We start from the raw sequence: 22,401 nt of genomic DNA on the forward strand, positions 1-22,401 counted from the left end.
ACAAGCCCATCACTCAATGTCTCCTCATCTCAGTCATAAATGGCCTACTCCATATCCTTATACTGTGACCCTTGGTTCTGGACTCCATCGTCATCAAGGAACATTCTTCCTGTGTTTACCCTGTCTGGTTGTTCTGTAACTTTATAAGCTTCTGCGAGATCCCTCTTTATTCTTCTAAACTCCAGTGAATATCTAGGTTTGAAACGTCAGCTTTTGCGCTCCTAAAGATGCTGCTTGGATTGCTGTGCTCATCCAGCTCCACACTTTGTTATCTCAGTCTCACTCTGGACTTCAGTCCTCCCATCCCAGCAATCAGTGTGATAAACCTTCATTCCACTCACTCCATAGACAAGGCATCTTTTTCTTAAATAAAGAGATCAAAACTGCATACAATACTCTAGGTGTGATCTCACCCAAGCCCTGTACAATTAGAGCAAGACATCCCGCATCTTTATTGGAATTGCCTTGCTATGAGGTCAATACATCATTTGCCTTCATCACTGCCTGCTGTTTCTGCCTGCTTAATTTCAGCAAGCAATGTACAAGGACACCCAAATTTCATTGTACCTCTACTTTCTCAATCTATCACCATTCAGATAATAATCTGCTTTCCTATTGTTGCTACCAAAATGGATAACGTCATATTTACCCACATTATACATGATCTGTTATGCACTTGCCCACTCATTCAATTTGTCCAAGTCACACTGAAGCACCTGTGCATCCCTCTCACAGTTCATCTTCCCACGCATCTTTGTGTTGTCTGCTAACTTGGAGATATTACAAAAGCAAAAAGAATTGCTGGAAAAACGTAGCAGTTCTGCCAACCTCTGTTCAGAGAAAACAAAATTAATGTTTCGGGTCCAGTGTCACTTCTTCAGAACAGTTCTTTGTCTTTTTTGGAGATACATTTAGTTCCATCATCTAAACCAATAATAGATGTTGTGAACAGATCCCTGCAGTACCCCGTAGTCAAGCATCTGCCACTCAGAAGACCTATGTGTTTCTATTTATTGTTTTTGTCTGCTAACTAGATTTATATCCATGTCAGTTCACAACCCCCAATTCTAATGAGCTTTAATTTACAAGCTAAGCTTATGAAGAACATTATTTAAAAATTTTTGAATGTCCAAGTAATCACTGGCTCCCCCTTATCAACTCTACTAATTATATCCTCAAAAGATTCCATAGATTTCTCAAGCATTGTTAATGGTTCTATCTTCCCCATCAGCTATTTCCTCAAAAAAAAACCATGATACCTCTGTCCTTGCAAAATACAGCTCCATCGTCAATCTATCTTTCTGAAAAGTCTTTAAACGTGTCTGAGCCTTCCAAACACACATCTATATCTTCAAGAAATCCATGCTTGAATCCTTCCAATCAATTTTCTGTCCTTCACAGTGGCTTGAATCAGAGACACAGGTAACATTCTATGTAACTATGACAAATGTAAAATTGCCTCACTTCATATGTCGTAACCTGTCTGCAGCTTTTGACACAGTTGACAATACAATCCTGCTCCAATATCTCTCCACTTTGTTTGCTTGAGCAAGACTGCCATTGCCTGCTTCCTTCTTTACCTATAACCACAGTCAACTATAATGACTTCATGCTCCTGCACCAGTATCCACAGTGTGCCTAAAGATCTATCCTGGCACCCACTTATTTCTCATTTACATGTTGACCCTCAGAAACACCATTTGAAAAAGTGTGCCAGTTTCTCATGTCCACTGACAATTTATATTTCATATCATGAAGAGCATAAAATTTATATTCAGTGTCCAGTCCATCATTTATCTGATTGTGACAGACAACTGTGAGCAAATTAGTTGCTGGTGGTCGTTAACGTTTACGTTAATGATTTTGGCTCAAACATAAGAGGTGGGCAAAAAGGCTTGCAAATTCATGCACATATTGGCCATTTATTTGGCAGCAAGGAAGAAAACTTCACACTGAAGGAACATGATCTGGTCAACTGAGCAGAAGAGTGGAAAGTAAAATTCAATCCAGAGAAACATTAGTAACGCATTTTGAAAAATGCAACCAGGCAAAATAATACACAATAACTGGGAGACTATTGAGTAGTGTGGAGGGGACAGAGTGACATTGGAGAGTACGCCTACAGATTTTCAAGGAAAGATTAATAAATATGGCATGCTTTTCTTTAATCACACAGGCTAAAAACATAAGAGCAAACAAGTTAAAGAATAGTATACAACAACAGTTAGTCAACAGCATGAGTATTTAGTACAGTTTGGATCACGATCATGTTGCAGGAATGGCATGGTTACACTGCAGAGAGTACAGAAGAGATTTATGAAAATATTAAACAAAACTGAGAGAACTATGGATGCTGTAAATCAGAAACAAAAACATAGTTGCTGGAAAAGCTCAGCAGGTCTGGCAGCATCTATGTAAAAAAAATCAGAGTTAACATTTTTTGGGTCTGAGGAAGGGTCACCAGATGCTGCCAGACCTGCTGAGCTTTTACAGCAACTTCTGCTTGTGTTCATTGTTTATGAAAACATTGTTAGGCCTGGAAAATTGTAGCTATGAAGTTGGATCAGATTTGCAGTTGTTATTCTTGGAACAAGGTGGTTGATCAGTGACTTAATTGGTGTACAAAATTAGCAGGACAAAATAGAGTAAATTGAAACAATCTATTAACCTTGGCAGAGGGATCAAAATCAAAGGCATTAATTTAATAAATAAACTGCTAGAAGAGTTAGAGAGGAAATTAATAAAAATTTGTTGCCTGAGGGTGGCAGGGATCAGGAACACTGCAAAGATGATACAGTAGAAATGATCACGTGCAACAAGTATTTATATGTCTACAAAAGAGGCATCATGTCTACATTATCTTCATGACTATGGATTTCGTGCAGGTAGGTGGGCATGCACTGGGTAGCACTTTTTCAGCTGGAATGTGGTTAATTTGTGGAACTCATTTCTGCACAGGGCTATGGAGGACAAGTCATTGAGTGCATTTAGATAGATTTTGATTAGTACAGAGATCAAGGGTTACAGGGAGAAGGCAGGAGAATGGGGTTGAGAAACATATCAGCCACGATAGAATGAGAGATAATAGGAACTGCAGATGCTGGAGAATCTGAGATAACAAGGTGTAGAGCTGGATGAACACAGCAGGCCAAGTAGCATCTTAGGAGCAGGAAAGTTGACCTTTCGGGCCCAGACCCTTCATCAGAAGGTGTGCTCAGAGACCATGTGCACCGTCTTCCATCAAATCACCAAATACTGCAAGATCTGAACAATATTCAGGCTTAGGTTGATTGATGGCAGGTAAAATTCATGCCACACATATACCGGGCAATGACCATGTATAATAAAAAACAATCTAACCACTATCCATTGACATTCAATAACATTCCCATCACTGAATCAACACTATCAACATCCGGGGGGGGGGGTATCACCACTGATCGGAAACTGAGCTAGCTATATAAATGCAGTGGTTTTAAGAGCAGGTCAGAGGTTAGGAATGTCACAGCATGTAACTTACCTCCCAATTCTCCAAAGCTGGTCCACCATCTACATTTCACAAGTCACGAATGTGATGGAATATTCCCCCACTTGTCTGATTGAGTATAGCTCTAAGAATACTCAAGAAGCTTGACATCACCATACAGGATGGCCTGCTTGATTGGCACTATACCCACAAATATCAAGGGAATCAAGGGTTATGGGTAGACGGCAGGAAAGAGGACATCAGGAATTTTGGATCAGTCATGATCCGATTGAATAACCTAGCAGGCTCAAGGGGTTGAATGGCCTACTCCTGTTCTGTTTTGTTATGGTTTTACCCACTCTCTCCATCACTAGTTCTCAGCTGTAGCAACAGCTACCATCTACATATACGCTGCAGAAATTTAATGATCCTTAGACACCACCTTCTAAACCCACAAACACTTACTTAGAAGGAAAAGAGCAGTGGGAACATGGTAATACCATCACCTGCAAGTTCTCCTCTAGACAACCCACCATCCTGACTTGAAAATATAACACTATTCCTTCAGTCTTGGGACAAAATCCTGAATTTGCTCCCTAATAACACATGGATTGCAGCAGATCAATTAGGCAGCTCACCTCCTGAAGGGCAACTAGGGGTGAACAATAAATACTGGCACAGCCAGCAACACATGTCCCACAAGTGAATAACCAAAAAAAGGTACAGCTTTATTTTAAAAATTTTAACATTGTTTTTAAATCCCACCCCAATGTCTGCACTCTTCACCAGCTGCAGAATGTCTTTTAGATCTGGTCCGAGTATCCCAAATTTTAATTGTTTCACAACTGGTGACCATTCCTTTAGCTGACAAAGACATAAGCTTTGGCATTTACTCCTCTAAACTCTTCACCTCTCCATCCCTCTCTTTTCCCAAGGGCTTTAACTACTGCCTATATGGTACAGTATCAAATTTTGCTTGATAATACTCTCATGAAGCCTTTTGCAGTATTTTACGACATTAGAGTCATTATATGAATAGATGTTGTTGAAGTTGTGTCTTTGGAAATGAGATCATCAAGGAGAAGAATGTAGATTAAAAACAATTAAAATGTCAAGATAAATCCTGGAGATAGTCCAGAGGTAATAGTGCAGCGTTTAAGTGCAAAACCTTTTAAGGCGTGTTAACAAAAAGAAGTTTTAAAAAGTAATCTCAAGTTATTTTAAAATCATTTTAGTACAAGTACAACCATTTCTAATAGTAGTCCGAAATTGCAAAATACATTCTCAGAAAAAAGTCCAAAATGAATTCCATTTACGAATCGACTGATAGCCAATTTTAACCTACAAAGCATCTACTTTGTCTTCCCTGAAAAGTGATTGAAATTCACGATCAGAAATTATTCTATCAAATCCGTGGCCACGCAAGTAACTGGGCCCATGAAGAAAATAATTAAAGATCCGTGGACGTAAACGCTCAAAAACATTTACAGACTTTTTGGAATTTAACTTCTTCACAAGACTATCATCTATCGGTGAGAATACTTGGTCTATATCCCACCTTGCATTCAGCCGAACTAGTGTCCCAATTGGCTGTAGTTGTAACTGGTGTTGTCGCCGTGACGGGACCCGTCCTTGTGTTAGAAGTACTATCGATAATCCTCTGGATCTCTAGCAACTCCCGTCTCAGAACCTGTTTCTGGTGGAAGGTAAAGGAAGGGTGGTTGGAGGCCATAGTAAACAGGAGCAGGAATTCGTCGCCAGTCCTGTCGTGAAGCTGAAGGCCATAGTTGTTGATGATGGAATCGATGTGGGTAAGGGTGCGGTACAGGACCCCGGACGCCTCCCTGTTGTCGGAACACAGCAAGGCCAAAGAGACGATCAGTTTGCTACGGACCACTTCGTCGGTCATGTTCGTCAAACTGGCCAGGTCAGCCACGTTGTTCGCTTTGATCTCCGAGTCCCTGAGAGAATGATAGTCTTTCTTGGCCAAGTCCTCTAGGCAGGAGCCCAAAAAGCGAAGCTCCAAGGGGATGCAGAGATCGAGTAGCCCGCAAATGAAATCCACTCTCTGAGAGGAATTCAACTCACCGAACCAACGGTAAACCTCATCCCTCTGCAGCTGCTTGTGCATCATCTTCACGCACACAATCCCTGGGTTGACCGAGAACCCTCTCACTAATAGATCAGGTTAAAATATCAGCGCAACTTTCAGCTTCACCGCATTGTGGCTTCTTCGGCGTTCTCCCGCTTGTCAAGCAAGAATTTCCATTTTGATTCTGCAGAAGGTGGGGTGGAGGAGGTGGGGGGGGGGGGGAAGAGAGTGTGTGGAAAAAATGTACTTTTCCCTCGGTTGGGGGCAGGGTGGTTGGAGACAAACAGCTGTCTTAAACGATTGGATTCGTGTCGTGTAAGGACGCCGTCGGCTTTTCCCTTTTTCAGTCCATGTTTTTTCCACCGTGGCCTTCCTTCTCTCCCAGGTCTGTTCGCTGAAATGAATCGCTGGCGACCCCGTGTGTGACGCGCACTGTTTCTGACAGCGTTTTGTTGTCTCTTGTGTTTGACTCCAAGCGGCCGCGCGCACTGGCTGTTAACGCGCCGGCCCCACGCACGCGGACTGGCTGTCAAAAGCGCCAGCCCTGCGCACGCGCACTGCCGGCGCCGTGCCCGTCTTCCAACCCACGGCCTCCCCGTGCGAGCCAACTAAATCAGCCCCTCTGCAAGGAGCGGCTTCCGATTGGTCAACTAGACCGTCAATCCTCGAGACGTCGAAGCGGCCCTCCCCACCCTTTCCTATTAACAAAGAAAATCCGAACAAAAACAGAAGTTGCTGGAAAAGCTCAGTCGGTTTGGAAGCATCTGTGAAGTAAAACGAAATCAGGAGTTAATGTTCGGGTCTGGTGACCCTTCCTCGTAACTCAAAATCCGAATGTCATTCGACAGTCCGCGTGCCCGTTTCTCATCCATCATTTACTCAATTTAAGAAAGATACACATTTTCTGTTGACTTTCGCTTTCAATTTCTCCGAAAGGATTTCGCTTTCTGACAAACACGACGGCTCGAGTCCCGCCTTCGGCTTTCCCAATGGGACCGTTCTTCACAATCTGGTCACTTCAATGGCTGAATGTCGCTGTTAGTTCACGGCCTTGCAAACAGGTCGGGCCTCCTGAGATCATATTTGCCAGGCCCAAGTTGCTGAAGTTTGCGGGGTCGGCTTACACCCAGGGAACCTTCGTTCTATATTACGTAATGCAGTGCAAAAATAGAGGATAACTCATTTGAGAATGTCGAGCCTTTCACAACTGCATGAAATATAATTCCACAAAACTAGTAGAAAGGAAAGTGAACTAGGCTTTGTTGGTCAATTAAATTTTTACATCTTTTATGCGATGGCCTGAGGTATAATCTTGTGCGGATGGTGGCATTTTTTTTACACATTTGGACCATCTATCCGATTTCGAAACAGGGAATATTTTAGTAAATATATTTTGGATGGAACTGTATGCTAATAAATATACAAAACATGTAAATACTCAGCAAGTGTGGTAGCATCAGTGATAAGAAGCAGTTAATTTTTCAGGCTTGTGACCTGATGTACATCTAGTATTCACGACTAGTGGGCTGTATGGTTCAACCAAGAAACCGTCAGCGGCTCCTTGACTTCCTGGCCCTTTCAAGCCACAAAAACTTTCTTTGAGTTAGAAGTCCACATCGGGTTTGACGGTTTGTTGCGTTTCACCCTTTGCTTTTGCAGGAAATTGGCTTTTTCTGGACGTACTTATCAAGAGAAGTAATGTGCCAATTTGTAGCTTTTCTTTCTTAGGTCGAAAACGCTTCCTTTTCGAACCTGAGGACTTTAGAATCAGGTCATTTGGCCGGTCTAGATGCTAGTTTCTTACTTCACGTGTCCGGTTTGGCTCATGTATTAAAGAAATGCGCCACTCCCGAAGTGCCGTCTTAGAGCAATTAAAACTCTCAGGTGAATATAAAAGATTCAGTGATTTAAAAAAAAGATTCAGTGACAATAATCAGAGAACACTATTTGGTTTTACTGGTGTCCTGAGCAACATTTATCCCTCAATCAACACGCAAAACATATATTTTCTTTCGTTGCAATGTGTGGCATCTTGCTGTCTGCAAATTATTTGTTACAATTCCTACATTGCAACCATGACGAAGATCTTTGGTTGTAAAGCATTTTGGAATGTTTACAGTTCAGGAAAGGGGCTAATTAATGCTAAATTTCTTCTTTCTTTCAAAAGTGATTAATTAGCTGTGAAACACTTTGTGATATAGTGTAGTTGTGAAAGAAGCTGTTGTATGAATTCCTGTTTTTCCTGTCACCCTTGAGCCGTTATGGTTCCCTGTGTAACAAATTTATGAACTCTGCTTTAGTTGTGGTTTAAGTAAAGAATTCTATACACACACTAACAAATCTATTTTCTCACACTATGTAACTGTTTAGTGCTCACCTTATATTTAAAACCCATACATTGTTTTCATACCAGTGGAACAATCGTTTGATATTTGCCTTAAACCCTGCAAAGCCTTGAATATCTCTCTTGGGTCACACGCTAACCTCTTGAACTCTAGTGAAAAAGTCCTAACTGTTTTTCTTAGAATCATAGAATGAGCAAACACAACAAGATGCCGTCCAGGATGCCATATATGCACTGGCTCGTTTGTACCGCTATCCAGTTCATCCCACTCTTTGTTGCCAACTCTGCAAATTTAACACAGGCTGGGTTTAAACAAAAGGTGGAAAGACAATGAGGTTAGTCAAGGATATGTCTGAGACAGCAAGAAGTAAATGGACTAAGGTATTTGTATGCTTTGGGTTGAACGGTGATACAAACCAGTACTGGATGCAAACCAGCAACTGTGATGCTATTAGCACCACATTCTAATCGTCTGAGCTAACTAGCTGATTGTATTTTCTTGACAGGAGACACCAACTCAGAGATATCCTGAAGTGTGCTCATTCTCCCAGCACATACTAATTGCTCAGCCAATGCCGTCTGTGCTTTCTGTACATAAAGACCTTCAGTACAATGAACTGGCCATAGGGTCATGATCTCCTGGGCACTCATATCTCTTTTCCAAGAACACCTGCAAGTGAGATAAAAATGTAGCGAACATTGTCAATGGCAACTGGTAAATAGTTGCCTGTAGGACGAGCTGTGGAGACTATCTGGATGAGCATTGAAAGAGATGAACAGAAACAGCTTAAATAGTCAAGAAGGTGACCCAGAGAAAACAGACCAGCTAATCCTCTACCTTCTCAAGCCACAGTCTTTAGATCACAGCAGCAACTATTATGCCAGAGTGGGGCTCCTAAGCACACCAAGCAATTTGATCACTAGTACAAAACATTGTCTCACAACATGGGTAATTGCCCGTGATAAGTCACTATGTTACTTATCCTATTTTGGTATATTGTAGCTTTTATTTTCAGGACAACAAAATAGTATGTAATGTCATAAGTTTAAAAAAAACCTCAAAAACATTTGTTCCAAATTTTTCTAATATTGTTGCTTCATGTTTCTTGCATATTAAAATGAGAACATGCTCAGTGATACTGAACAGTACTACCTATAATATTACCGTTAGTACTGGAAGCATTGTCAAGTTTTGTTCATTCTGGAACATTAAGTGAAGAAGAGTCATAATGGAGCCAAAATCTTAACTCTCTCTCTCTACAGATTCTACAAGATCTGCTGAGTTCTTCCAGCATATTCTGCTTTTATTTCAAATCTGCTTTTATTTAATTAGAAATTAGTAACTTATTGGAGAACATTTTAAACAATGTACATGCGCTTCCTTAAGTATATCACTCCTAAAGCACTATTAAATGTAATCATAATCCATCTGTAGTGTACAATTTTATTCAAAAAGTAAGGTGGAGACTTATAGGACAGTATCGTATAGATGGGAATGCCACAGGGAAATATCCAAATTCTTTGAATGTCACATTTTAAAAAGATAATAGATAAAAAGTTATGAAATGCAGAAGTGCCCAGTATGTATTTTTTGCCCTACATCTAGAATTTTGGCAAAAGTGCAATTCATTTGCTTTTTGCATGGAGTCTTTGGCTTCACTGACTGCTCAGTTGTGAGTTTTCATTTTATGCAATTAATCACTTTTACATCTTAGGAGGTGTAATTGTTTGACAATGCACCAATACTTTTGGATACTCAAGTGTAAATCAAATTGGTCAGATTTAACTTCTTAAAAATGTATTGAATTGCACAAATTTAAAATTGGGCCCTATAGTTAAATACCCAGGATTTCAAAAAAAAACCCTTGGAAGTGGAAGATCAAATTGATAAAGCTTTTAAAAGCATACAGGTGCCTTAACTTTATTGATATAGTTATAAAGTACAAAAGCACAAAACATTATAAATTATTGCTTGGGTCTCAAGTGAGTATTGTTGCCAATTCTGGATGCCTTATTTTAGGAAGGATACTCAGATCTTGGTGACAGTGGAGACAAGCAAGGGAATAGGAATGGTTGAATAGTTATCTCAAAGACCTAATACAGGTGCAAGGGGGAGAATAGCCTCTCCGTGCTGTAAAATTTTATATAATGTATCCTTGACTTTACTTATCGTTAGTTGTCGTGAATGCATTTCTACGGAGAGACATTGTGATTCTAAATTACTAGTCTTCTGTCGTTTAACACACAAGTACAAAATTCTTTAACTCAGCTCTTTTAGCAACAAATGAACTTTTAATGAGCATGAGATTCATTATACACCCCAACCACAGTCATGTGATAATAACATCATCATTGATGGTTGCACAATGTTTAGCACCATTTGTGACCCTTCAGATATTGAAGCAGTCCATGTTCACATGCAACAAGATCTGGACAATATCCAGGCTTGGGCTGACAAGTGGCAAGTGACATTCACGCCACACATATTGCCAGGTTATGACCATCACCAGTAAGAGACAATCTAACCAATGTCACTTGACATTCATTGGTGTTACCATCGCTGAATCCCCCATTATCAACATACTGAGGGTTACCATTGACCAGAAACTCCACTGGACTCACCACATTAATACAGTGGCTACAACAGTAGACCAGAAACTAGGAATACTGCGCTGAGTAACTCACCTCCTGACTCCTCAAAACCCGTCCGACATCTACAAGGCACAAATCAGGAGTGCGATGGAATACTCCCCACTTGCCTGGATGAGTGCAGTCCCAACAACACTCAAGAAGCTTGACACCACCCAGGACAAAGCAGTCTACGTGATTGGCACTACATCCACACTCCCTCTACCACTAACACTCAGAAACACCAGTGTGTAATAATCTACAAGATGCACTGCAGAAATTCACCAAAGATCCTCAGACCTTCCAAACCCACAACCACTTCCATCTAGAAGGACAAGGACATCAGACATACAAGAGTACCACCACCTCCAAGTTCCTCTCCAAGTCACTGACGTGGAAGTTCTATCGCTGTTCTTTCACTGTTGCTCGGTCAAAATCCTGGAATTCCCCCCTAATAGCATTGTGGGTCAACACACAGAAGGAGGAATGCAATGATCCAAGAAGGCAGCTCACTACCACCTTCGCAAGGGAAACTAAGGATGGGCAAGAAATGCTGGCCAGCCAGCAACACCCACATCCCACAAATGAATAGGAAAAAAAATTATGTACATGCTCAACCATTAATTCTTTACATCTTCCTCCTTGGCCCCCAATTCTTTGCATCTTTACAATAGAAACACATCCTTCTGAAGAAGGGTCCTGACCCAAAACATCAACTTTCCTGCTTCTGTGATGCTGCCTGGCCTGCTCTGTATCTTCAGCTTCAAACTGTTGTTTCATCCATCATTATCAGTCTGGCTTCACCAATTTTCCTGATCCTGTATAAAGTTTTCTTTGAGATTTTGAAGATTGGCATCTAAGTTCCCAGTCACACTCTCTGCTTGATCTTCTTCCTTTCAGTCTGTAAAATTTCTATTTCTTAAAGTTGATTTAGTTTCTTCATGGTACAGGCAAGTATTTGGTGGTTAGGGATGTGAAAGCTTTTACTTCTTCAATTAAGTTCTTGTCTTCCTCCTCTAGATAGTATGTAAATAATTCCATCACTGTACTGAAACTTCCCTGAACAGAATCAGTAATGGCATCAAATCAGATTAAACTGAATCTTTAGATCCTTACTGGCATTTCTGTCATTTTGTTTTGTATTCATAAAGGTTACCAGTGGCCTAAGATCAGGTTCAATTTTGAAAACCAAAAGAGAGAAAATTCATCACATGCCCACATTGGTGAAAGCATCTTATACGTACACAGATCATTGATGGTGGCAGGAGGGTTGCAGAGAACAGTTCATAATCCATACAGTAATGAGGCTTTATAATAGGGGCATAGAGTACAAGAGGAGGAGCTTGTGCTGAACTTACGTATGACAGTTATTAGTCTCAACTAAAGTATTGTGTACATTTCTGGGAAGCATTCTGTAGAAGAGATGTGAATACACTGGAGAGAGTACAGACATTATTTACAAGTGGTTCCAAAGATGTGATACTTCAGTTATGTGGATAGATTGGACAGTCCTGTTCTCCTTGAAGAGAAGAAGGCTTGGGGGCGATCTGATTGAAGTTTTTAAAATCATTGGGGGGTCTGGATAGAGTAGATAAAACAATTTCTGTTCATAAAAGGATCAGGAGTGAAAGGGCACAGATTTAAAGTGATTTGCAAAAAAAGCAAATGCAAGTTGAAGTAAAACTTTTTCACACAACAAGCAGAATACACTACCTGGAAGAGTGGTGGAGGCAGATTCAATTGCGACATTCAAGAGGGCATTGGATGATTATTTAATTAGAAACAATATGCAAAGGTGTGAGGAAAAAGCAAGAGGAAGACACTAAGTTATGATGCTCATTTGGAGAGCCAGTGCAAACACGATGAGCCAAATTTTTTCCTTCTGCATTATAATAATTCTGTAATTCTGTGAAGTTTTGGCACCTCCTCTAGTGATAATTGCCAGAACCCACAATCTGTGCCAAGTTTTGTGAAAACGGCATTCTTTGCAAATTTTGCCAAAGTCCCATCCACTGATGCCATTGTATATACTTCTTGTTCTATGGCCTTCTTTAATTAAATGAGGTTGACACAAATTCTATTGGAAGCATTTAGTTTTGGAACTGGTACAATACCAGAATGTTACGTCACAAGTCTGGTCACTGGCAAAATGAGTCCTTGCTGTCTCTGTTTCACTTTGATATGCTGCAGAAGTGGGTGTGAGACTGTCCTACGTATAAAAAGAAAACAGGTTTAGCACCTGCTCTTAGTGTGATGTGCTATATCTCTTTCAGTTTGTCTAAGCCTTTGAACAGTTTTGGGAATTCAATTCTAAATTCATTGTATTGTTTTTTGTTTACAACATCATCAAGTTTAAAAATTAATTTCAAATCCATTCATGCTCTTCTGCATTTCACCCCCTCACATAAGGTAGAGCTGGATTGGTTCTTGTCAAGCAAGGTCGTCAAAGGTTGTCGAGGTAGTCAAGCATGTGGATTTGAGGTTGAATCAGATCAACTATAACCTTGTAGAATGACAGAGCACATTTGAATAACTGGTTGGCTCAATCCTGCTTCAAATTCTTATGTTCATATGTTTAATAATTGGTATTCTTAGTTCTGAATAATGTATGAAGTTTCAGAAACTTCTATGTGTTTGCATTTCAGTCTTGTGGTTTGTTGTTCTTTAACTTCAATTTGATCCTTCCTGGACCTTAGAGTTGAATTGATGATGGTTGTAGTATTGTTGATTCAGCTATCCACCTCATCGGAAAGGACTAAGACTCTTGCTCCCATTTTAAGTTTATAATTAGGAGGGTGTCCATTGGCTTGTCTGTTTTCACTCCAGTGATAATGGGGACTGCAGATGCTAGAGAATCCAAGATAACAAAGTGTGAAGCTGGATAAACACAGCAGGCCAAGCAGCATCTCAGGAGCACAAAAGCTGATGTTTCGGGCCGAGACCCTTCATCAGAGAGGATGAAGGGTCTAGGCCCGAAACGTCAGCTTTTGTGCTCCTGAGATGCTGCTTGGCCTGCTGTGTTCATCCAGCTTCACACTTTGTTATCTTGTTTTCACTCCAGTATTTGCTTTTTAATTTGTTCATTTTTCCAATGAAGGTGATTTCTCTGGTTTCTGATTCCCTTATTTCTATGCAACTTTTCTGCAGGGTTATTCCCTCAGTTTGGTTGGTAGCACTTTGTACAATGACAAAGTGATTTAAAATGACTAATTTTCCAACAGGTATGGCAATCTCTTGTTTGGGTGGGATGCTTTTGCATTTTCTTCCTGCCACAGAAGGGACATTCCAAAATGGGGATTCTTGCTTTCACTAATAAAACTTAATATTGCTTTCATTCCTCTGCCTCGCTAGCCAGTCATAATACATTCATGAACATAATAAATCAACTGCTTAATAATTAATAAAAATGATCATTAAAATGTACCAAGCAGCAGATTTTATTTTGCCATCTTGGTCTAGAAATAGTGCTAGAGGAAATCAGTGCGTCCTAAGTCCTGAACTGTAAAGGAAGAGTTGGGAACAGGAGCCAAGCTAATGAGTTGAGCTTAAATAACTGACCTTATGTTTGCCTCTGGTAGCACACACTCTGAGCTGGCCTGGATGGAATTCATACTGGAGTCAGAAGCTGCTTGTCTTTAAACCTGAATTTTCCCTCCTTTCCCAAACTGCTTTGTGGATAGCTTTTTTTTGGGGAAGAGTAGGAGGGAATGGATGGATTTGTGCCTGGATGTCTCCTTCCCACACACCATCCCTTTATTTCCACACACCCTTGCTCTTCCTCAGTACTTCCCCAACTGTTATATTCCATGTATACACACTGTCCCTCTGCTTTCAGCACACACAATTTCTCTCCTGCCTCCCCCGCCTAGCATTTTCGCTAATTCCCACTGCCTCCCACACTCTTGCTGCACATGTGCACAGACACAGAAACACACACACATGCAGAATCTCTACAGTGGAAGCAGGCCAGTCAGCACATTAAGTCTACACTGACCCTCCGAGCAGCATCGGATCCAGAGCTACCCCCATACCCTTTCTCTGTAATCCTGCCTTCTTGTGGCTAATAGAGTTATAGAGTAAGACAGCATGGAAATAGGCTCTTTGACCCAAAGTGGTTCATGCTGAGCACGGTGCCCACTCCGCTCATTCTAACTGCCTGCATTTGGTCCATATCCCTCTAAACTCTTCCCATCCATCTACCTATCTAAATGTGTTTTAAATGTTGCTACTGTACCTGCCTCAACTACTTTCTCTGGCAGCCCACTCCATGTACACACAACTCACTGTGTGAAGAAATTGCCCCTCAGGTCCTTCTTAAATCTTCGCTGTCTCACCTTAAACCTATGCCCTCTAGTTTTCAATTCCCCATCCCTGGGAAAAAGACTATATGCATTCATACTATTTCTGCCCGTCATTTTATACACCTCAGTAAGGTCACCTCTCATTCTCCTGTGTTTCAAGGAATAAAGTCCAATCCTGGCCAACCTGTCCCTGTAAGTCAGACCTATCATCCTGGCAACATCCTCGTAAATCTTCTTTTGCACACTTTTCAGTTTAACTATGTCTTTCCTATAACAGGGTGACCAAAACTGCATACAATACTCCAAGTGTGGCCTCACCAGTGACATACACAATTGTAACAGAATGTCCCAACTCCTGGACACAATGCCTTGACCTACGAAGGCCTCCAAGCTAAATGCCTTCTTCACTACCCCGTCCATCTGTGATTCCACAAACAATGTACTTGTGGTCCTAGGTCCCTCTGTTCCACACCACTCCTCAGGATCTTAGCATTTACTGTATAAGTCCTAACAGGGTTTGACTTTCCGAAGTGCAACACCTCACAATCATCTGTATTGAACTGCATTTGCCAGTCAGCTCACTTCCCCACCTGATCACCTATCCTGGCTACCTAACCTACACATTCCTAACACTATGGGCAATTTAGCATGGTCAATCCACTCAATCTCACATTTTTGGACTGGAGGAAAGTGGAACACCCAGATGAAACCCACACAGACACGGGGAGAATGTGCAAGTATTATGAGAGATATTAGGCACAGGCCTTTGCAGCTCTCCCACCCCGACACCCATACCCCACCAATGCTGGAAATGTTCCTGCATCAGAACTGAACTTTGATCTGTGTCTTTGTTTCAGCACCCAGGCCTCAACATCTCCCCTTACTGCATAGTCCCACACCCTGATAATTCAAACTTTGTCCCTACATGCCTTTTCATTCCTCCTTCTTATCCAATCAGAGACTTATTCTCACCAGCCTTTCATTCACCATTAACTTTCGAGCAGCAAATGTAGGGAGACAGCAGGCTGTGATTGGCTGAGTGAGTTTGAGTGTTTTTGAAAACTCACCACATTTTTCCATGCTAGTATTCATCTGACTTGGACAAGGGATTTCTACTGTCCACATTGACACCATGAACAAGCCTGTTTGACAGTCTCTACATCATTGTATGACTAATTTCCTAACCTTTTACAACTGACTTCCACAGCTACCTCAAGTACACTTGCTTGCTCCCTACAGTTTCTAAAAAATCCGTTAAAATCTTGTAATTGCCTTGAGTCTACCTCATCTGTTCCAGTGATCCAACTTTCTGAGATGCCTACATTTTCCCTCAGCTGAGGAATTCCCTCCTCCTGCCAAGGTGGTTGACAGGGCCCTCAAAACTGTGAGCATTATATTTCACACACTTATGGTCTTAGCACTTTTCCTTGTTACCATAACCAGAATAGGCTTGTCTTACATCCCACCAGCCTTCATTTTCTGTACCTTCCATACTTCCTGCCTGGTACCACCAGCAAACACATTTTTCCCTTCAAGCAATTTTTTTCCCATTATTCATTCACAGGATGAGGGCATCACTGGCTAGGGCAGCATTTATTACCCGTCCCTAGTTGCCCTAAGGATAGTTAAGACCCAACCACCTTGCTGCAGGTCTGGAGTCACATGCAGACCAGATCAGGTAATGATGACAGATTTCCTTCCCTAAGGGTAATTAGTGAACTAGATGGGTTTTTCCCCAACAATCAACAATGGATTCATAGTCATCATTAGACTTTTCCAGGCATTTGTTGAATTCAAATTCCACCACCTGCCGTGGCAGGATTCGAACACAGGTCCCTGGGTCTCTGGATTCACAGTCCAGCGATAATACCACTAGGCCATTGCCTCCCCTTCTGAAGCGACTATCCCTCCAATGATACCATGTTCTACCCCTCAGTCAACCCCAACACCCTGTCCCTTTCTCACAGTACATTTTGTTGCATTTGCAGGAAATTTAACACTTGCAATCATCCCTCTCTTCATCATCCAAAGCTCTAAAAATTCTGAACATGTCAGGCAGCAATTTCTATTTTTATTTCAATCTGATCTATTGGATTCAGTGATGAAAATATGGTCTGCCTTACACTGGAGAGTCCATACACAGATTAAGTAACAAAGTGTGGAGCTGGATGAACACAGCAGGCCAAGCAGCATCTCAGGAGCACAAAAGCTGATGTTTCGGGCCTAGACCCTTCATCAGAGAGGGGGATGGGGAGAGGGAACTGGAATAAATAGGGAGAGAAGGGGAGGCGGACCGAAGATGGAGAGAAAAGAAGATAGGTAGAGAGGAGAGTATAGGTGGGGAGGTAGGGAGGGGATAGGTCAGTCCAGGGAAGATGGACAGGTCAAGGAGGCGGGATGAGGTGGTAGGTAGGAAATGGAGGTGCAGCTTGAGGTGGGAGGAAGGGATGGGTGAGAGGAAGAACAGGTTAGGGAAGCAGAGACAGGCTGGGCTGGTTTTGGGATGCAATGGGGGGAGGGGACAAGCTGGGCTGGTTTTGTGATGCAGTGGGGGGAGGGGAAGAACTGGGCTGGTTTTGGGATGCAGTAGGGGAAGGGGAGATTTTGAAGCTTGTGAAGTCCACAGTGATACCATTGGGCTGCAGGGTTCTCAAGTGGAATATGAGTTGCTGTACCTGCAACCTTCCGGTGGCATCATTGTGGCACTGCAGGAGGCCCATGATGGACATGTCATCTGAGGAATGGGAGGGGGAGTTGAAATGGTTCGCAGCTGGGAGGTGCAGTTGTTTGTTGTGAACCAAGCGGAGTTGTTCTGCAAAGCGGTCCCCAAGCGTCAGCTTGGTTTCCCCAATGTAGAGGAAGCCGCAATGGATACAATATACCACATTGGCAGATGTGCAGGTGAACATCTGCTTGATATGGAAGGTCATCCTGGGGCCTGGGATGGGGGTAAGGGAGGAGGTGTGCGGGCAAGTGTAGCACTTCCTGCAGTTTCAGGGGAAGGTGCCGGGTGTGGTGGGGTTGGAGGGGAGTGTGGAGCGGACAAGGGAGTCGCAGAGAGAGTGGTCTCTCCGGAAGGCAGACAAGGGTGGGGATGGAAAAATGGCTTGGGTGGTGGGGTCGGATTGTAGATGGCGGAAGTGTCAGAGGATGATACGTTGTATCCAGAGGTTGGTGGGGTGGTATGTGAGGACGAGGGGGATCCTCTGGGGGCGGTTTTGGCGGGGGCGGGATGTGAGGGATGTGTTGCAGGAAATGCAGGAGACGCGGTCAAGGGCGTTCTCGAACACTGCGGGGGGAAAGTTGCGGTCCTGGAAGAACGTGGACATCTGGGATGTGCGGGAGTGGAATGCGTCATCCTGGGAGCGGAGGCGGAGGAATTGGGAATAGGGGATGGAATGTTTGCAGGAGGATGGGTGGGAGGAGGTGTATTCTAGGTAGCTGTGGGAGTCAGTGGGCTTGAAATGGACATCAGTTTCTAGCTGGTTACCTGAGATGGAGACTGAGAGGTCCAGGAAGGTGAGGGATGTGTTGGAGATGGCCCAGGTGAACTTGAGGTTGGGGTGGAAGGTGTTGGTAAAGTGGATGAACTGTTTGAGCTCCTCTGGGGAGCAAGAGGCGGCGCCGATACAGTCATCAATGTAACGGAGGAAGAGGTGGGGTTTGGGGCCTGTGTAGGTGGGGAAGAGGGACTGTTCCACGTAACCTACAAAGAGGCAGGCATAGCTTGGGCCCATGAGGGTACCCATGGCCACACCCTTTGTCTGTAGGAAGTGGGAGGAATCGAAAGAGAAGTTGTTGAGGGTGAGGATGAGTTTGGCTAGGCAGATGAGGGTGTTGGTGGAGGGGGATTGGTTGGGCCTGCGGGACAGGAAGAAGCAGAGGGCCTGGAGGCCATCTGCATGAGGAATACAGGTGTATAGGGACTGGACGTCCATGGTGAAAATGAAGTGTTGGGGGGGCCAGGGAATTAGAAGTCCTGGAGGAGGTGGAGGGCGTGGGTGGTGTCACGGACGTAGGTGGGGAGTTCCTGACCAAAGGGGAGAAAATGGAGTCCAGATAGGTGGAGATGAGTTCGGTGGGGCAGGAACAGGCTGAGACAAGGGGTCCACCAGGGCAGGCAGGTTTGTGGATTTTGGGAAAGAAATAGAAACAGGCCGTGCGGGGTTGGGGAACAATGAGGTTGGAGGCTGTGGGTGGGAGGTCCCCTGAGATGATGTGGTCATGGATAGTGTTGGAGACTACCGCCATCCCAGGCCCCAAGATGACCTTCCATATCAAGCAGATGTTCACCTGCACATCTACCAATGTGGTATATTGTATCCATTGCACCCAGTGTGGCTTCCTCTACACTGGGGAAACCAAGCGGAGGCTTGGGGACCGCTTTGCAGAACACCTCCGCTTGGTTCGCAACAAACAACTGCACCTCCCAGTCGTCAACCATTTCAACACCCCCTCCCATTCCTCAGACGACATGTCCATCATGGGCCTCCTGCAGTGCCACAATGATGCCACCGGAAGGTTGCAGGAACAGCAACTCATATTCCACTTGGGAACCCTGCAGCCCAATGGTATCAATGTGGACTTCACAAGCTTCAAAATCTCCCCTTCTCCTACTGCATCCCAAAACCAGCCCAGCCTGTCTCTGCTTCCCTAACCTGTTCTTCCTCTCACCCATCCCTTCCTCCCACCTCAAGCTGCACCTCCATTTCCTACCTACCACCTCATCCCGCCTCCTTGACCTGTCCATCTTCCCTGGACTGACCTATCCCCTCCCTACCTCCTCACCTATACTCTCCTCTCTACCTATCTTCCTTTCTCTCCATCTTCGGTCCGCCTCCCCCTCTCTCCCTATTTATTCCAGTTCCCTCTCCCCATCCCCCTCTCTGATGAAGGGTCTAGGCCAGAAACATCAGCTTTTGTGCTCCTGAGATGCTGCTTGGCCTGCTGTGTTCATCCAGCTTCACACTTTGTTATCTTGGATTCTCCAGCATCTGCAGTTCCCATTATCACACATACACAGATTGGGTGACCAGTTTGCCAGAAACTTCTTGTTCAGTTCACAAGCATGGCCCCAAACTTCCAGTGGCGTATTTTTTAAATTCTCTACCTCGTTCATCTGCCGACATTTCTGACTTTGGCCAACTGTAATATTGCACTGAGGCTCAACATAAGTGTGAGGAGCAGCACTTCTTGTTCAAGTTAGACACTGCAAGCCTTCTGGACTCAGCACTGAATTCAACAATTTTAGTCTACAATGTATATTTCCTTTTGTTCGCTTTCCTTGTTTAATTATTTTTTAACTCAGCAGCACACCAGCTATAAATAATTTCCTTGTTTCTTTTCCACCTCTTTGCATAAAATTACAAATTAGTAGCAATAGTAGGCCATTCAGCGCCTCTATCAAATGTTTTCACTTGTAACATTTTCCTGAGATACAGGCTACTAGACTAGGTGGGATTGAGGTTCACAAGGAAGAGGTATTAGAAATCCTACCGAGGGTGAAGATAGATAAGTCCCCTGGGCCGGATGGGATTTATCCTAGGATCCTCTGGGAAGCCAGGGAGGAGATTGCCGAGTCTTTGGCATTGATCTTTAGCTCGTCATTGTCTACAGGAATAGTGCCAGACGACTGGAGGATAGCAAATGTGGTTCCCCTGTTCAAGAAGGGGAGTAGAGACAACCCTGGTAATTACACACCAGTGAGCCTTACGTCAGTTGTTGGTAAAGTGTTGGAAAAGGTTATAAGGGATAGTATTTATAATCATCTAGAAAAGAATAAATTGATTAGGGATAGTCAGCATGGTTTTGTGAAGGGAACGTCGAGCCTCACAAACCTTATTGAGTTCTTTGAGAAGGTGACCAAACAGGTAGATGAGAGTAAACCAGTTGATGAGGTTTTTATGGATTTCAGCAAGGCGTTCGATAAGGTTCCCCATAGAAGGCTATTGTACAAAATGCGGAGGAATGGAATTGTGGGAGATATAGCAGTTTGGATCGGAAATTGGCTTGCTGAAAGACGACAGAGGGTGGTAGTTGATGGGAAATGTTCATCCTGGAGACCAGTTACTAGTGGTGTACCGCAAGGGTCGGTGTTGGGTCCACTGCTGTCTGTCATTTTTATAAATGACCTGGATGAGGGTGTAGAAGGATGGGTTAGTAAATTTGCAGACGACACTAAGGTCGGTGGAGTTGTGGATAGTGATGAAGGATGCTGTAGGTTGCAGAAAGGCATAGATAAGCTACAGAGCTGGGCTGAGAGGTGGCAAATGGAGTTTAATGCAGACAAGTGTGAGGTGATGGACTTTGGTAGGAGTAACCAGAAGGCAAAGTACAGGGCTAATGGTAAGATTCTTAGCAGTGTAGATGAGCAGAGAGGTCTTGGTGTCCATGTACACAGATCCTTGAAAGTTGCCACCCAGGTTGACAGGTCTGTTAAGAAGGCCGGGTTCCGGAACCAAGAGTTTATGGTGAAACTGTACAAAACTCTGGTGCGGCTGCACTTGGAGTATTGGAACAGTTCTGGTCACCGCATTATAAGAAGGATGTGGAAGCTTTGGAAAGGGTGCAGAGGAGATTTACTAGGATGTTGCCTGGTATGGAGGGAAGGTCTTACGAGGAAAGGCTGAGGGCCTTAAGGCTATTTTCATTAGAGAGAAGAAGGTTGAGAGGTGACTTAATTGAAACATATAAATTAATCAGAGGGTTAGATAGGGTGGACAGCGAGAGCCTTTTTCCTAGGATGGTGACGGCGAGCACGAGGGGGCACAGCTTTAAATTGAGGGGTGAAAGATATAGGACAGATGTCAGAGGTAGTTTCTTTACTCAGAGAGTAGTAAGGGAATGGAACGCTTTGCCTGCAACGGTAGTAGATTCGCCAACTTTAGGTACATTTAAGTCGTCATTGGATCAGAGGATGAAGGTTCTAGGCCTGAAATGTCAGCTTTTGTGCTCCTTAGATACTGCTTGGCCTGTTGTGTTCATTCAGCTTCACACTTTGTTATCTTGGATTCTCCGGCATCTGCAGTTCCCATTGCCGGGTGGTTTGACTAATATGTGCACCTCTCCAAAAACAATTTGATTGATTCTTCCTTGCTCAATCAGGGACTGGTGACAATTGAGCAAGTGATAGCCAGACACAAACACACTGGTGTAACTTGGACAAAATTGGTCTATATATTACCAGCGACAGAAAACAGATTGGGGCTCTATGACACAGTGGTAGTGTCACTATCTCTGTACCAGGAGACCTGGGTTCAAGTCCCACCTGTGCCAAAGGTCTGTAATTACATCCCTGTGCAGGTTGATTAGGCAAAAAATAGTTTTGGCGTTCATCCTGCAGTTAGTGAAGAAGCTGGTCTTAGTTGGAACAGCTGTTTTGGTGGTACAATAACTCTGATCCAACACTTGTAGGCTAGAGAAGGCAGCTTTGCTAAACTTCCCAACCCTGTTCGCCATCTAGTGACTTTACTGAAAGGTACCACTGCAGATTCCTTTGGACATGCGCCCTCTAGACTCATTTTATAAAGGAGTGATAGTTTATGTGTCATCGGGGCGTGCGGGTCCATTA

At 43.3% G+C, this 22,401-nt stretch overlaps 1 protein-coding gene across 1 annotated transcript in view; it reads right to left on the reverse strand.

Moving 5' to 3' along the window:
* Positions 1 to 6,153, reverse strand: part of zcchc14 (zinc finger, CCHC domain containing 14) — a 112,418-nt gene extending 106,265 nt beyond the window's left edge. The window contains exon 1 of the mRNA XM_048546614.2: positions 5,025 to 6,153. Coding sequence (XP_048402571.1) covers positions 5,025 to 5,600 — 576 coding nt within the window. The 5' untranslated portion in view covers positions 5,601 to 6,153. The remainder of the gene's footprint in view (positions 1 to 5,024) is intronic.
* Positions 6,154 to 22,401: the final 16,248 nt, after the last annotated feature.

Source organism: Stegostoma tigrinum, chromosome 16, assembly GCF_030684315.1.
Source record: "Stegostoma tigrinum isolate sSteTig4 chromosome 16, sSteTig4.hap1, whole genome shotgun sequence".
Lineage (NCBI taxonomy): Eukaryota > Metazoa > Chordata > Chondrichthyes > Orectolobiformes > Stegostomatidae > Stegostoma > Stegostoma tigrinum.